General features: G+C 31.1%; 1 protein-coding gene across 1 annotated transcript in view; it reads right to left on the bottom strand.

The window, feature by feature from the left end:
• Positions 1-7,721: 7,721 nt before the first annotated feature.
• LOC111616121 (spermatogenesis-associated protein 5-like) overlaps positions 7,722-14,506 on the bottom strand; it is a 9,960-nt gene continuing 3,175 nt past the window's right edge. The window contains exons 3-4 of the mRNA XM_023357547.1: positions 9,705-9,822; positions 7,722-7,887 (exon numbers count right to left, since the gene is read on the bottom strand). Coding sequence (XP_023213315.1) covers positions 7,757-7,887; positions 9,705-9,822 — 249 coding nt within the window. The 3' untranslated portion in view covers positions 7,722-7,756. The remainder of the gene's footprint in view (positions 7,888-9,704; positions 9,823-14,506) is intronic.

Below are 14,506 nucleotides of genomic sequence, written 5' to 3'. Positions count from 1 at the left end.
CCCTGGAACACCTATAACCTTTAGCTCATAGAACATCCGATCACGTGATGGAAATTCCCCACAAAAAGCTATAAAAGACATTTCTTACCCCCCTCTTGGGGGAGTCTCTTATTGAAAGCCAGACCGATGACATCAAGTTGAATCTCTGAACCTGCCACTATTCCGATTCTCCAACATCAATATCCATTCGTCACCAGAGTCACGAACTTTTATGTTTGTGCTCAGTTGGATCAAAGACACCTTTTATTGGACACTTACGTGCCTACATTCCTTAATTGTCATGGAACCCTACAAAGAAGTATGAAAAAGCATGTAAACTCTCTCTTGAGCTGTTAGGCGATTAAATGTCGAGATTTGTGTTGTATCTTTGTTAATCTGGTTTATTTTAATAAATTCTTGTTTATTTGTTAAAATTTGTTGTTTACTCATATACGGCCTTCACCTTATCACAACTAACCTTTAAAAACCAATGTCGGTGCATTTTCTCCAAAAAAAATACAATATCACAAACGTTTTTGAACATAAAGTTCTTCCTCAGGTGAGAAACAGACAAAAAATTGAATAAAATTCGATGGAACACTTTCTGAAAGAGCTCCGTAAAACGATTCGAAAAAACCTCATGCGTATGACAATATCGTTGCGCATGCGCCTTCCTCAGAAGTAAAAAATCTCTCTATTAACATCAGTCGTATATAAATGCTTGCCATGCTATGGATAAAGATAACTCCTCCTTACTGTTAATACACTTATTATTTTGGGAGGTTCTGTATATATATAAATCGCCTCCATCCACCTCAAATGTTCTTCAAATCTGCAAATCAGCAGATGATCTTAACCTCAAACATCGGCTGGATGTCCAGATCTGTGGCGTAACATGCCAAAGCTGTTGTAATTCTCTTATGGAGTATGTCCGCTTTATGTTCTTTCAGTCTCACCCCTAATGAGCACTTTGTGGAGCCTACATATATTAAATCCTCATCACATCTGTGATCTTTTAATGGGATGGTATCCAAAACATGTTATCTGGAATGTATACCATCCTGTTAAAAGATCACAGATGTGATGAGGATTTAATATACATAGGCTCCACAAAGCGCTCATTAGGGGTGAGACTGAAAGAACCTAAAGCGGACATACTCCATAAGAGAATTACAACAGCTTTGGCGTGTTACGCCACAGATCTGGACATCCAGCCGATGTTTGAGGTTAAGATCATCTGCTTCACGCAACATACGGAACATTTGAGGTGGATGGAGGCGATTTATATATATACAGAACCTCCCAAAATAATAAGTGTATTAACAGTAAGGAGGAGTTATCTTTATCCGTAGTGTGGTAAGCATTTATATACAACTGATGTTAATAGAGAGATTTTTTACTTCTGAGGAAGGCGCATGTGCAATGATATTGTCATACGCACGAGGTTTTTTCGAATCGTTTTACGGAGCTCTTTCAGAAAGTGTTCCATCGAATTTTATTCAATTTTTCGTCTGTTTCTCACCTGAGGAAGAACTTTATGTTCAAAAACGTTTGTGATATTGTATTTTTTTGGAGAAAACACACCGAAATTGGTTTTTAGAGGTTAGTTGTTATATATAGCGGTGTGCTGTTGATGTTTTACTTCACCTTATCGTCAACCCCAAATACTCTCCCTCCACTCAACCGACATTTGAGAGTTCCAACCCTCGGGACCATTATCGTAAAATAACCATCTTGACAGTGAACAGGTTTAACAACCTGTTGCAGAACAGGGAGGTGCGACTGACCCCCGACCTCCCCTGCAGTTCACACATATATATATTTTGATTAGTCCTAACTACTTAATGATTATAGCAACTAAATGTGAATCAGCAAGCAAAATCAAATAATATGAACTACTATATCAGGCATGGCCAACAGTTTTTTCCCTCGGGCCAAATTGGAAAGAAAACTTTTTACACGGGCCAAACAAAATATTAAAATTAAAAAATGTTAAATACAAAAAAAATTCATTTAAGTAAATAAATGTTTAAATATATTAGTATTATATTTCTAGCAAAGCAGACGAATTACTAAGTTAAATTGAATATCACCTGTATATCTTGAATTACTGTCTAACATACATTATTTTATGATAAATATTAATATTTTAATTTTATCATTTTTTTTTTTATTTTGGCATTATCACACAGAATGGAACAAAAGTTGTAAATCTCTACAATGGAATTTTTTCAAAAAATAAAGAATCGACTTTTGACCAATTATTGGAATATCCTTTCGACAATTATTGGAAGTTAAATAGCTAATATTGAAAGATTAATCACGGGCTGCATATATTCAATACGTGGGCCAGATCCAACCCGCAGGCCGTATGTTGCCATGCCTGTACTATATGAATAAATATTAAGAAGCTTTTCAATTTGACAAATCTTGTCAAAATGAAAATTTTATTTCAGCATAATAAATACTTAATATTAATTATAGTTTACATAAATTTCTGTTCATTTATATATTAAATGACAAATATAATTTCATAAGTAAATCATTTTAAAAGTAAAGCTTAAAATGATAATTACATTTCATCTAGAGAAAGAAATCAAACCCCAGGCAAAAATGCATAAAGTGGAATTTAAGAGTTTCAATGAAAGACAATACACGTGTGCAAATATAAATATCCAAACCCAATAGCTATATATTAAAGCCAAACAATTGCTGAATTATATTGAGCTATACATTACTAATACCGGTAACTACTACTAATTACTTAGCATTTAATTAATAATAGTAGTAGTAATATATAACCCAATATAATTCAGAAATTGTTTGGCATTAATAATGCATGTTTTATTGATTTATATAATTATAGCAATTGGAAATTGAGCAGATTTTAGGTTGGATTTTGAGTCAATATATGATTTACATGCTAGGGTTTTATACTTCAGGTATTATTTATTTATTAGTAAAATAGAGTTTATATGCATAATAACTTATGTCAACTTATTTTTCTTACCTTTCACGCTGTGAAGCTAAACTGTCTATCTCATCAAAAAAAATAATACAAGGAGCCATGTTTTTTGCTTTAAGAAATACTTCTCTCACATTCCTTTCAGATTCACCAACCCATTTACTAAACAGTTCAGGACCCTAGAAAATTTTAATTGTTATTATATAAAACCACTCTAAATATATTACATATCTAATATAAAAAAAGTGAAATTGTCCTTTTATCTTAAAACTATTTAGCAATGTAATTGCAAAATTAAAACACCCACTGAGTGCAACATATCTTTATTTTAATTTAGCAAATGGTACACAAAAAATGAAAAAAACAGTTACCTGTTTTATAACATTATATCATCTATAAAGAAAATTGCATTGATTTCTGAAAGTTAAATTAATAAGCAAGTAACTAAAATTTAAACAAAAATAAACCTTTTTATGATACAAAAGCATAACAATTTCTTTTCAATAGTAATGTATTAAAGTGATAACAAAAGAGGAAAACATAGAACATGAAAATTATCTGGAATGCTTAATCTTAAAACATATATGAAAGAAAAATGCATAGAAATATATTTTAAACCCATGTACAAGAGAAAGATTTAAAATATGAACCCATATACTGTCCATGCACAGTTTGTCTAATCACATTTATACTCTAGTAAACAGTAATTTTATTATAACACAGACCTATTATATTTGTTACTATCTTCTTTCTAACATATATAAAGAATTTGGTTTACAGATAAATGTGGGATGACTAAATTTAGGAATATCTAAAATATATAAAGCATAAAATTAAACAATTAAAAAAAGATAAAAGCATTCTAATTTAATCTTTAACTGTCTACTCGGACATAACTTATTAGTAGGAATTTACACTGGTGTTTAATAATTGATACAAAACTGACAGTTAGANACCCCCCATTTCTCACTTCAGGGAAAGTTATAAAACAGTTGGGTGCTAATGACTTTGTGAAAGGGAAAAGTTCTACACTTAGAAACTTCGAAAGAAGGGATTTGGCCTGTACCGTCCGCGGGCCGCATAAACATTGATAAGGGGCCGTATGTGGCCCGCGGGCCGCAGGTTGTGCACCCCTGTATTAATGAAATACAATATTAAAACATTAATTCTACTAAATTTGACACAGTTTGGAATCAGTTTTGTTAAAAACTAGTAACCAATTTTGAGACTTTCTGGTTTTGCCAGAACCAGTGTAGACTCAAACACTGAATGGCTGAGGGATTAAGCTATTGGCTACTGATGTGGGGACTAGGGATCAAATCTGGATGGCAATCCCAGAACTTTTCAAAGGGGTGTCTTAGAATCCCATCTCTCACCACCCACCCCCATTGTACACATGATGAGTACCATTAAAAAGACCCTTATAGTGTAGAGCAGAAAGAGGAGAAAAACATAAGATGAATCAGAGTCTACACTAATATGTTCTGAAAATGATCAAAAACAAAAGAAAAATATTTTTGATAAAATAAAACATCCTCATTTAATATTAAATAAACGTTTCTAAAGCTTCATTTTCTGTATCAAAAGAACTTGTACAGTAAATAAGTCAAAAATATGAGGGTAATCCCAAAAGTAATGTCTCCTATTTTTTAAATACAAAGAAACGTTTATTTTCAATAATTTTCATATTTTTTTAAAGCTTGAACATTTATCTATTTTGCTACATGATTGCCATTTTGACTGATACAGTTTTGTAGGTACTGTGGCAGTTTTTGTATGCCCATGTCATACCAGCTCGCTGCCATGTCGTGTTAAACTGATTAAAATTCATCACTAATTGACGGAAGTGTATGGCAAGTCCTGCATAGATGTCAAAAAGGTGGTGTAGGGAGTTTGCAACTGATTGTAGAGAAATTCACGGCAAAGAAAGAAGTGGAAGACTGTCAATTTTCAACGAGACAGTCATGAAGGTTGAGCAAACCATGCGTGAAGATCAACCAATCACTCTGGATGATCTCTGCATTTTGGTTCTTGGGGTTTCCCCAAGCACCATTCATAGGATTTTAACAGAAAAGTTGCAATATCAAAAGGTGTGTGCAAGATGGAAACCATGACATGGCGGCAAGCAGGTATCACATGGGTCTACAAAAACTGTCAGATTGCCTACTAAAATGCGTCAACTGAAATGGCGATCATGTAGAAAAATAGATAAATGTTCAACCTTTAAAATGATATGAAAATTATTGAAAATAAACGTTTCTTTGTATTTTTTTAAAAAATAGGAGACCTTACTTTTGAGATTACCCTCGTATATTGGCCTGAAAACCATGACTGATGAGAAAGTTCAGAAAAATCTCTACTGAACTTTATAGCTGCATTAATATAGCTTGTCACAAAATAGTGTAAAATTTGTTAAAATCTAGAAACATTGTAATATAATTTTCAATTGTTAAAGCTGTAATTATGTTTACTACAGTCATGATTTAATTACTAACACAATGCAATATAATTTTATNATAACCAGATTATTTGATTGCTCTTTCATTACCATAGAAGAAACTGTAAAAAAACAAGGTTATTTATATTATTTTATCTTTATGTTGTCAGTGTTTCAATTGATGAATTAAGATATTTTATCATGTTTTTTTTTTTTATTTATTTTAGTAAAAATTACATTCCAACATAACACCAAATATTCCTGAATGTTTATTATCTTAGTTTAGAAAAAATTACATGAATTAGTACTTAACACTTAAAGGTGTAAAGTGGAAAGATCAAGCTAGTACATTACAAGTGACCAAGTTTGAGTAAAATGATTTTATATTGTATGAGGTTAAAGGATGTACTATTTAGGTAAGCAGAAATAATAGCTGTAATTGTCATAAATTTTTCAAAAAAATACTTTTGCAATAGTCAAAACAGTTTTAAATATATATTTTTAGAACATTTTGTAAACTTCTGCCAATGAGGAGCTTCATCCAAAATGCTGAATTGTTAGTGTACAGAATAGTGTTTACAGTACACTTCTGTCATATGATTGCGGGCCTCTAGCAAGTATGATTTGATGCAACATGCCCTGTAAATCTTTGTGGACAAGCAAAACTAAAACCTATGTGAAGGACAAGAAGCAGATAATATAATAGATTTGTACAAAATTCAAAACTTTTATGTATTTTTTCTAAACTTTATTTTGTACAATTGTAATACCTTAAAAGGCATTAGTACCTTCTTCATGTGGCATCTTATTTGACTCTTTTAATATAATAAACTAAAGTAATAAATTAAACTCCTTACTTAGAAGTCTTTTATGTAAAATTTGGCAAATGTTTTTATGAAGTTGTCAAGTCAATTTTAAAACTAAAGATTTGAAAATTATCTCAGAAATATTTATCAAATTTTATGGAAAAGACTTCTATAAAGTTAGGAGTTTGTTTGATTCCTTTGGTTAATTGAGCATCAACTCCATCATAACAACAACAAAAAAAATCCAGTAATGAGTTGCATAACTTTCCAGGCTATTATAAGATCTTATTTAAAAAATAACTTTAATAATTTTGATTACATCATAACTTAACCCTTCAGTACCCAATTCTTAAAAATTACTGCATAATTGCATCATTTTGTAGTTTAGAGGCAACCATGAACTAGATATTATATTATTATTTACAGACTTACCATTTCTATACAAGTAATTTAAATCTGCTCCAGTGTATCCATGAAGTTTTTCAGCAATTTCATTCATATTTTCTTCTGTTAAGGAATGTTTCTTATCTTCTAATAATTTTTTAAGTATCTATCAATGTTTAAACAGTTTTAATTCATGAAAATAATGTATAATGTTTANCATTTACCGTACGATAGATGGCGCACGTTTACACGAGCATTCGAGCACAGTGTGTTCGATCAATCTCAAATTGTGAAGACCATTTCTCACCTTCAAAAAATCTCTATATATGCATTTGTGAACTGTTATTTATGATATTTGTAATAATTTTTGTTTAATCACTTTATTTAAACTTTCTTTTTTGCTAATTATGTATTTGCTCAAACTTCGTTAAAACCTCAACTGTACCCTGAACAACAACCGAAGTTGTAAGAGGAAATTCGCGTATTTTTACCAATCTAAGTATCCCCTTTTTCCAAATTTTAATATCGACTCGAAATAATTTAAAAAGACAAATTACAATAAAACGGTTTATTATCCAACTATCAGAAATATCACAACATGCCAAAGAAGAGAGGAAGGAGCAATTAAATAATTAAAATTATAAAGGATTAAAAAATATATATATAAAAATGGGGAATATCGCGCTTCTGACAATCGCTGCGAGTGTGTGGACTAAATTTCGAGAATCCGTGCTTCTCGCATGGACAACTGTATGTGGCCAACTCACGCGTCAAAAAACCTTCCGATTTATTCGTGTACGCACCAGACAGAAAAACAAAAAATATCGTGTATCCACAAGCACTCAAATAAATAAACAGAATTGAAATGACACTTTGAAATGTTTTTTCCCGATGAAAATGAATAATAATATAATAATAATAAGTTTCAATAAAAATGATAAAATGTAAATTTAATTTTATCTTAACGAGTTTGCCTGAATTTCGCTTCTTCTGAGATCGCAGCAATGCGCGACGGGTAAGCTAGTTATATATATATATGTATGTATGTATGTATATGTAAACAATGTTCCAAAAAGTTAAAAATAATTACAATACTTACAGTGGAAACTGATATTTACTTGACAAAATTAAATTTTTATAATAACTTGTTTTTATGATTTTTATTTATAAAATAAACTAAGAAATTTATTTTACCTTTGAAATCTGAATATCCATTTCCTTCAAAGCACTTGGTTTCATCTCTCTTATTGCCGAATTAAAATGACTTAACGTCATAACCAGATCATCTGATTGCTCTTTCAACAACATAAAACAAACTGTAAAAATAAAATCATTTTTATTATTTTATTTTTATGTTATCAGTGTTTCAATTTATGACTTAAAATATTTTATCATGTTTTATTTATTTTAGTAAAAATTACATTCCACTATAACACCAAATATTCCTGAATGTTTATTATCTTAGTTTAGAAAAGATTACACGCATCAGTACTTAACACTTAAAGGTGTAAAGAGGAAAGAAAGATCAAGCTAGTACATTACAAGTGACCAAGTTTGAATAAAATGATTTTATGCTGTATAAGGTAAAAGGATATACTACTTAGGTAAGCAGAAATAATAGCTGTAATTGTCATAAATTTTCAAAAAAACACTTTTGTAATAGTCAAACCAGTTTTAAATATATTTTTTTGGAAGGTTCTGTAAACTTCTGCCAATGAGAAACTTTGTCCAAAATGCTGAGGTATGACGAGATCGTACCTCATTTTGTCATCAACATTTTGGTGAAAACTACCCACTTGTCAGGGGATGGCTTGTTTACGAGTTTCGATCCCAAGGGGTTGGGATCCCTTTTATTAGGTCGAGTGAAGGTGAGAGGGGTCATCGATAAGGTGTAGGCAATATGCGAGTAAGCGACACCATTTAACAATGGAAACAACAGTTTATTAGATTAAACAAAAATTAATGATTACAAACTAACATCGAGAACCTTTAACTTGGTTTGCTAGCCCCTAATACACGGAGAAAGTGTTCACATTAATTGTTTCATACCTCTAGAATCATTCCACGGAGAAGAAAATATTATTCCTTTTCTTTTTGTAGATTGACACACACAGTTATAACAGTCCAAAAATCCTTTGAGACCTGAATCACTTTTGACCAGCCGAAGATGAAAAACTTCACGGGGGGGAGTCGCTTTTAGCTTCGCTTCTTTAGGAAAAATTTGTCATGTGATTAACTGTTGTGGGAGATAGATGTCATTGGAGCAGGTATGGAGGTTAAAAGTTGTTCCCGGGACCAAAACAAAATGACAAATTCGGACTTTAATTGTAAAGTTTGTCTTGCATTATGAGAATGCCATTGTTTTTAGATGTGTAAATGTTTACATTAAAGAGGAGAGTTATAAGTTTCTATCGATGTTGATAAGATACTCGATTCCGTTTTTCTGACGATGGATTTTTCACAGTAAGGTGATAAATTTGTTTAAAATATGTCAAAAAGTTAGGAGGAAAGTGGAAAATTGGTTTGCACACGGATCGAATCTCACATTCATAATGTACCTTAATATAAGCACCGTAAGCTTTCATGGACAAGCTAAACAACTAAAACTGACGTAAAGGACAAAGAAGCAGATATAATAATAAATTTGTACAAAATTCAAAACTTTTTTGTACAATGTAATGCCTTAAAAGGCAACAGTATCTTCATGTGATATCTTATTTGATTCTTTTAATATAATAAACTAAAGTTATAAATTAAACTCCTTACTTTATAGAAGTCTTTTATGTAAAATTTGGAAAATGTTTTTATGAAGTTGTCAATTCAGTTTAAAACTAAAGATGTGAACACTATTTCAAACATTTATCAAATTTTATGAAAAAGACTTCCATAAGTTAGAAGTTTGATTCCTTCGGTTAATTAAGCATCAACTCCATAACAAAAAAATCCAGCAACATGCATAACTTTTTCAGCTATTATCAGATCTTATTTAGAAGAAAAATAACTTATAATTTTGATTACAACATAAGTCTTCAGCACCCAATTCTTAAAAATTACTGCATAATTGCATCATAATGTTGCTTAGAGGCAACCATGAACTAGATATTATATTATTATTGTCATTTATCAGACTTACCATTTCTACACAAGCAATTTAAATCTGCTCCAGTGTATCCATGAAGTTTTTCAGCAATTTCTTTCATATTTTCTTCTGTTAAGGAATGTCTCTTATCTTTTAATAATTTTTTAAGTATCTATCAATGTTTAAACAGTTTTAATTCATGAAAATAATGTATAATGTTTAATAATCAAAATTTTTCAGTTTATTTTCTTAATTTTATCTAAATTTAATTCTAGGAAAGATAAGTAGGTAGATTAATAGGTAAAAAGATAGGTAGGTTTAAAGAAATTTAGTATTAAACTAATATGTGAATTTTTCCTGTTCAAAATTTCCAATATAATTAAAATATTTTCAAATCATTTTGTCTTATTATTTATGAGTTATTGAGAGTAGAAAACATTTGAAAAATTATTTTATACAAGACAGGATCCAAAAATTCAGGGACAGTGTTTAATTCTTTACTTTGAATAGTTTAAAAAAACCAACACACAACCACCTTCCAAATAACCCCTTGGGTGATAATACGGCTGTACTATAGATTACTCCATATGGAATTTCGGGACTGAGTATATATTTGAACTCGGGATCAAGACAAGTTCAACGATACTCTACTTTTGGACCAGAGACCAAAAATAAGAAAGTTATCATATTTACAATTTCTTGCCTTTCACAATGCATTCTACGCCATTTTTGAGTCTTCACTAGGTGGCATTCAACTGTTCATGCTCCTGATGGACTCTTCCCGGAAAGGAGCAGCCGGCAGGCCACCCAGTGTTTAACATCACTAGTTGATTCATGGTAGTTCTTGAACAAAAAGAAAATAAAGAAAACATATACTGAACTACAAGCAGTGCCACCTGGTGGAAAACTCTAAAATGGCATAGAATGCATTGTGAAAGGCAAGAAATCGTTAATCTGATAGCTTTCTTATCTTTTGTCTCCAGTCAAAAAGTAGGGTACCGTTGGACTCATCTTGGTCCCGAGTTCAGATACATACTGAAAGTCCCAAAATTCCATAGGGAGTAATCTATAGAATATCCAATAATACACTTTTCCCAGCACTTGTATGCATTGCTGTATGCCATGTTCTGCAACCACCTGAAATACTTCCAATGATGCTGTTTTACATCATTTCATGACTCAAAATGATGTCCCTACAAATGTTCATCAGTGGAAAGACAAAAATTGCAAAGAGTTAAGTTGCTGAATATGTGAGATGTGGAATCATATTAGTACCATTTTCTATGAGAAACTATGACCATTATGGACTGATGAGTAGGCACACATTCATGGAGAAGATACTATTGTCAACTTCACAACATATGTCATTTATGATAATGGAAATGACAAAATGTCCAAAAAATGCTTCTTGTTCACTGTTCTGTCCTCAGGAATAAATTCTGAATGGAGTAAAAGCATTGGAGGAGCCATTACAGGTGGCTGCAAAAGATGTCATACAGCAATGTTTCCAGAAGTTGTATAAGCACTGGCAAAAGTGTACTGTCACCCAAGGGAAAATTTTGAAGGTGGTTGTGCATTGGCATTTTAAATTATTTAAGGCAAGAAACTAAACAGCAAGTTTCAAATTTTGGATCTTATTTTATACATTCTTTTATTAAGACATTTATATAGATAAGCCTGTCATACAACCTACCATAAGTCTATAATATAGATCAGCTCTGAAATAATAAACAAATTAAGAGAATTTGCCATGATAATCCAATAAAATTTTAATTAACCAATTATTCTTTAATATTTTTAAAAAACTGATCTTCAGGTTACACTATTTCTCAAGAAATATAAAGAATACAGGCAATGCCAATTTATAGGCTGCTATAATAGGCTGCTAGACCCTAGCCCAGAGTACAAAATTTTGAAACTTATGCCTTATTTATCCATTAACAGTATATGCATTTATAACAAATTACTAATTGAATAACTAAACATTTCAAATACACTGGATAAGTAATTCAAGCTATAATAAAGAAAATTACAGTAATTTGATTTGTATTGTGAATTTTAGCATGGAATCTGAGACAATGTCCAGTCTACTAGACCAGGTTACCTTTAACCCCTAAATCCAGGCCTTATACAGGTATATCTCACTATGGCAGTTGCTAGCTAGATGGCCAAGGAAGTTAAGGCATCAGTTTACCACTCTGAAGGACCCAGGATTGAATCTGGGCAGTTGAAAAAAAACTACAAAAATTTTTTGGAGTATTGTCTGTTAAGGCAGCTATACACGTTAAGTTAATCCTTTGAGGCTGCCTGACCTTGAGGAACTTCAGAATTTCCTATCGCCCACAAACAAAGAAAACCTCTCAGCAGAGGGTGGGGCAGCTTGCCCCGGGCGCCACTTGCAGAGGGGAGCCAAATGGTTTCCAAGAAAAACAAAATTTGTTTCTGGAGGGGGAGGGGGCGCCAATATAGTGTCGCGGCCCGGGTGCAGTTATGTTCGCTACGCCATTGTGTTTATTATTACGCCACTGATGTTTATTGGCAACAAATTCTATTAAAACTCGCGGGAAAAAAGTATGCATAGAAGTCTATGGTGTAAATAGTAGTAGTAGTGGTTTGGGTAGCACTGATCACAAAATTAATTTTTCATACGAATAATTTTTTAATGGAATTATTTCAGATCACAAAATTAATTTTTCAAGAGAAATCTTGGGCTATAGATTATGTTAAAAAGCATCAATTATCAGCGAAAGACAATGGCAAGTCGATTTTACTACCAAAAAAATTCATGGATTAAATTTTATAGACGAATATATATTAATAATTCTCAACCACATCCGATATTAGTACAAATTGTAAACATTATTATCGCAAATTAATTTTATAATTTAATAATTAAAAAGAATTTATTAAACTTTGTCTTATTTTAAGTTGTCATGTTTTAATTTACTTGGATATTAAAACAATAAATTTTTTAAAATGTAGAAGAAAATGATAAAGAGTATCGAGATGTTTTATGAAAACGGAAGAAATGAATTGAGAAGTTTTCTAAATATTAAAATTATTTATAATTTTAATTTACTCAAGAAATTTTTGATCCGAAAATAATTTATAACCTGAAAAATTAATTTATTAGGTTATAAATAATAAAAGTTAATAAGGTTATAGAAAATAATTCTTCCAAACATTCACGAAACATTGTTCTCACACACGTTTAGGTCGGCCTGCGCAGTCAGATGTTCCTGACACTGCGCCAGGAAAATCAAATGGTTTTTCAATTCTACTCCAGTAGTCGATACAGTTCGCCAAAACTGTTAAATTTCTCTCCACACACTACCAGGAATTATAAAGGTCAGGCATGCATGGTTAATCCTTTGAGAATTAACCTAACGAGTATGGGCGATTCTACTCAGGTGGTCGGTACAGTTCGCCGAAACTGTTAAATTTTCCCCCACACACTTCCAGGAATTACTCAAAATCAGGCATGCATGGTTACTCCTGAGGATTAACCCATCGTGTATAGCCGCCTTTATGGATATGTAAAGCCACATGCTTCACAACCTAAATGTGCCATTGTGGGCATGGCTGAACCCATAATGAGCTAGAGAAAAGACCTCTTGGTGCCCACATAGTAGAGAGTAAAAACAAATTTGACAGGCTATATCCAGATTACTGCTATAAGATAAATATCACCTTAAAGTAAATCACAGCTTTCTTTTCACTTTCCAGTTCATACTGTATAAAACCTACTAGAAACATATTTACACTATTGTTTATTAAGCACACAACAACAGCATTAGGTCTCAAACCAATGTAAAAATAAAAATAAATGAAAAAATGCTACAATATTTCTAATAATAGTAAAAATTGAATTAAAAGTAATTTTTATTACAGCTTAGTAAAACTACTATTGTCAGATAGTGTGTTAATATCTCTCATATTTATATACTCTCCTCTCCATTCTGTCTGCTTGACCTAACTCCAAATAGTTAAAGTAGTTTAGATCATTTATCTTTCTAATTATAATTAAGTGATTCAAATCAAAAATTTTATTCTCTGAAAATTTTTGAAAGTTATTAATAACATAATGTTCTTCTTCATTTCACCATCTCAAATTAACAAAGGAAGCAAAAATGATTAATAACTAAGTCTGGTTGAGTTCAATAGTTTTCAATTTGTTACACCTTATTCAGTTTCTGTTTAATTTACATTCAACATTCCTTTAGATTGTTTTGGGCATTCTTCTATTATTCTGAATATGATGTTTTTATAGAAAACTATAATTGATTAATTGAGTTTTGCACATGCATTCAAATATTCAATGTTCTTTTCAAGAAATAAAATGGCAAGATGAATGACATTTAAAAAATTAAAAACTTATTTGATTTAAGTTTCATTGGGCTGCAATTTTCAAAAATTGTAACCAATAAATTTTCACTGGCAACTGTTGTCTGTCTGTCCTTCCTTAATCTTGACAACAGAGTTAAATAGATAAAATTTGAGACCAGATATAATTAACTATATATGAACTTCCAATTTAAACTGGAAGTCAATGTTATTTCAATTCAAAAAATTTCTCCTGAACAGAGTTAGTTATATGCCTGGCATGACTCCATTGTTAACAGGAAAGTATGATGCACAGGGGAAATTACTAAAATTGAGAACATTGTAACAAAAAAATTGCAGCTGAGTAATTTAAAATGAAATAGCATAAAACATTAATAATACATTATCTCCCTCTGAATATAGTAATCTGCAATTATAACATATATTTTAAAATTTATAATATAAAAAAAGAATTTAACAATACTTTTATTAGTTTTAATTTTATTAAAGACCATACCTGATGTGAACACTAT

This window comes from Centruroides sculpturatus, unplaced genomic scaffold (assembly GCF_000671375.1).
Source record: "Centruroides sculpturatus isolate CEXI.00-Female unplaced genomic scaffold, Cexi_2.0 scaffold2745, whole genome shotgun sequence".
Classification (NCBI taxonomy): Eukaryota; Metazoa; Arthropoda; class Arachnida; order Scorpiones; family Buthidae; genus Centruroides; species Centruroides sculpturatus.
Note: the sequence above shows the minus strand (reverse complement) of the source record. Positions and strands in the feature narration are given on the sequence as shown.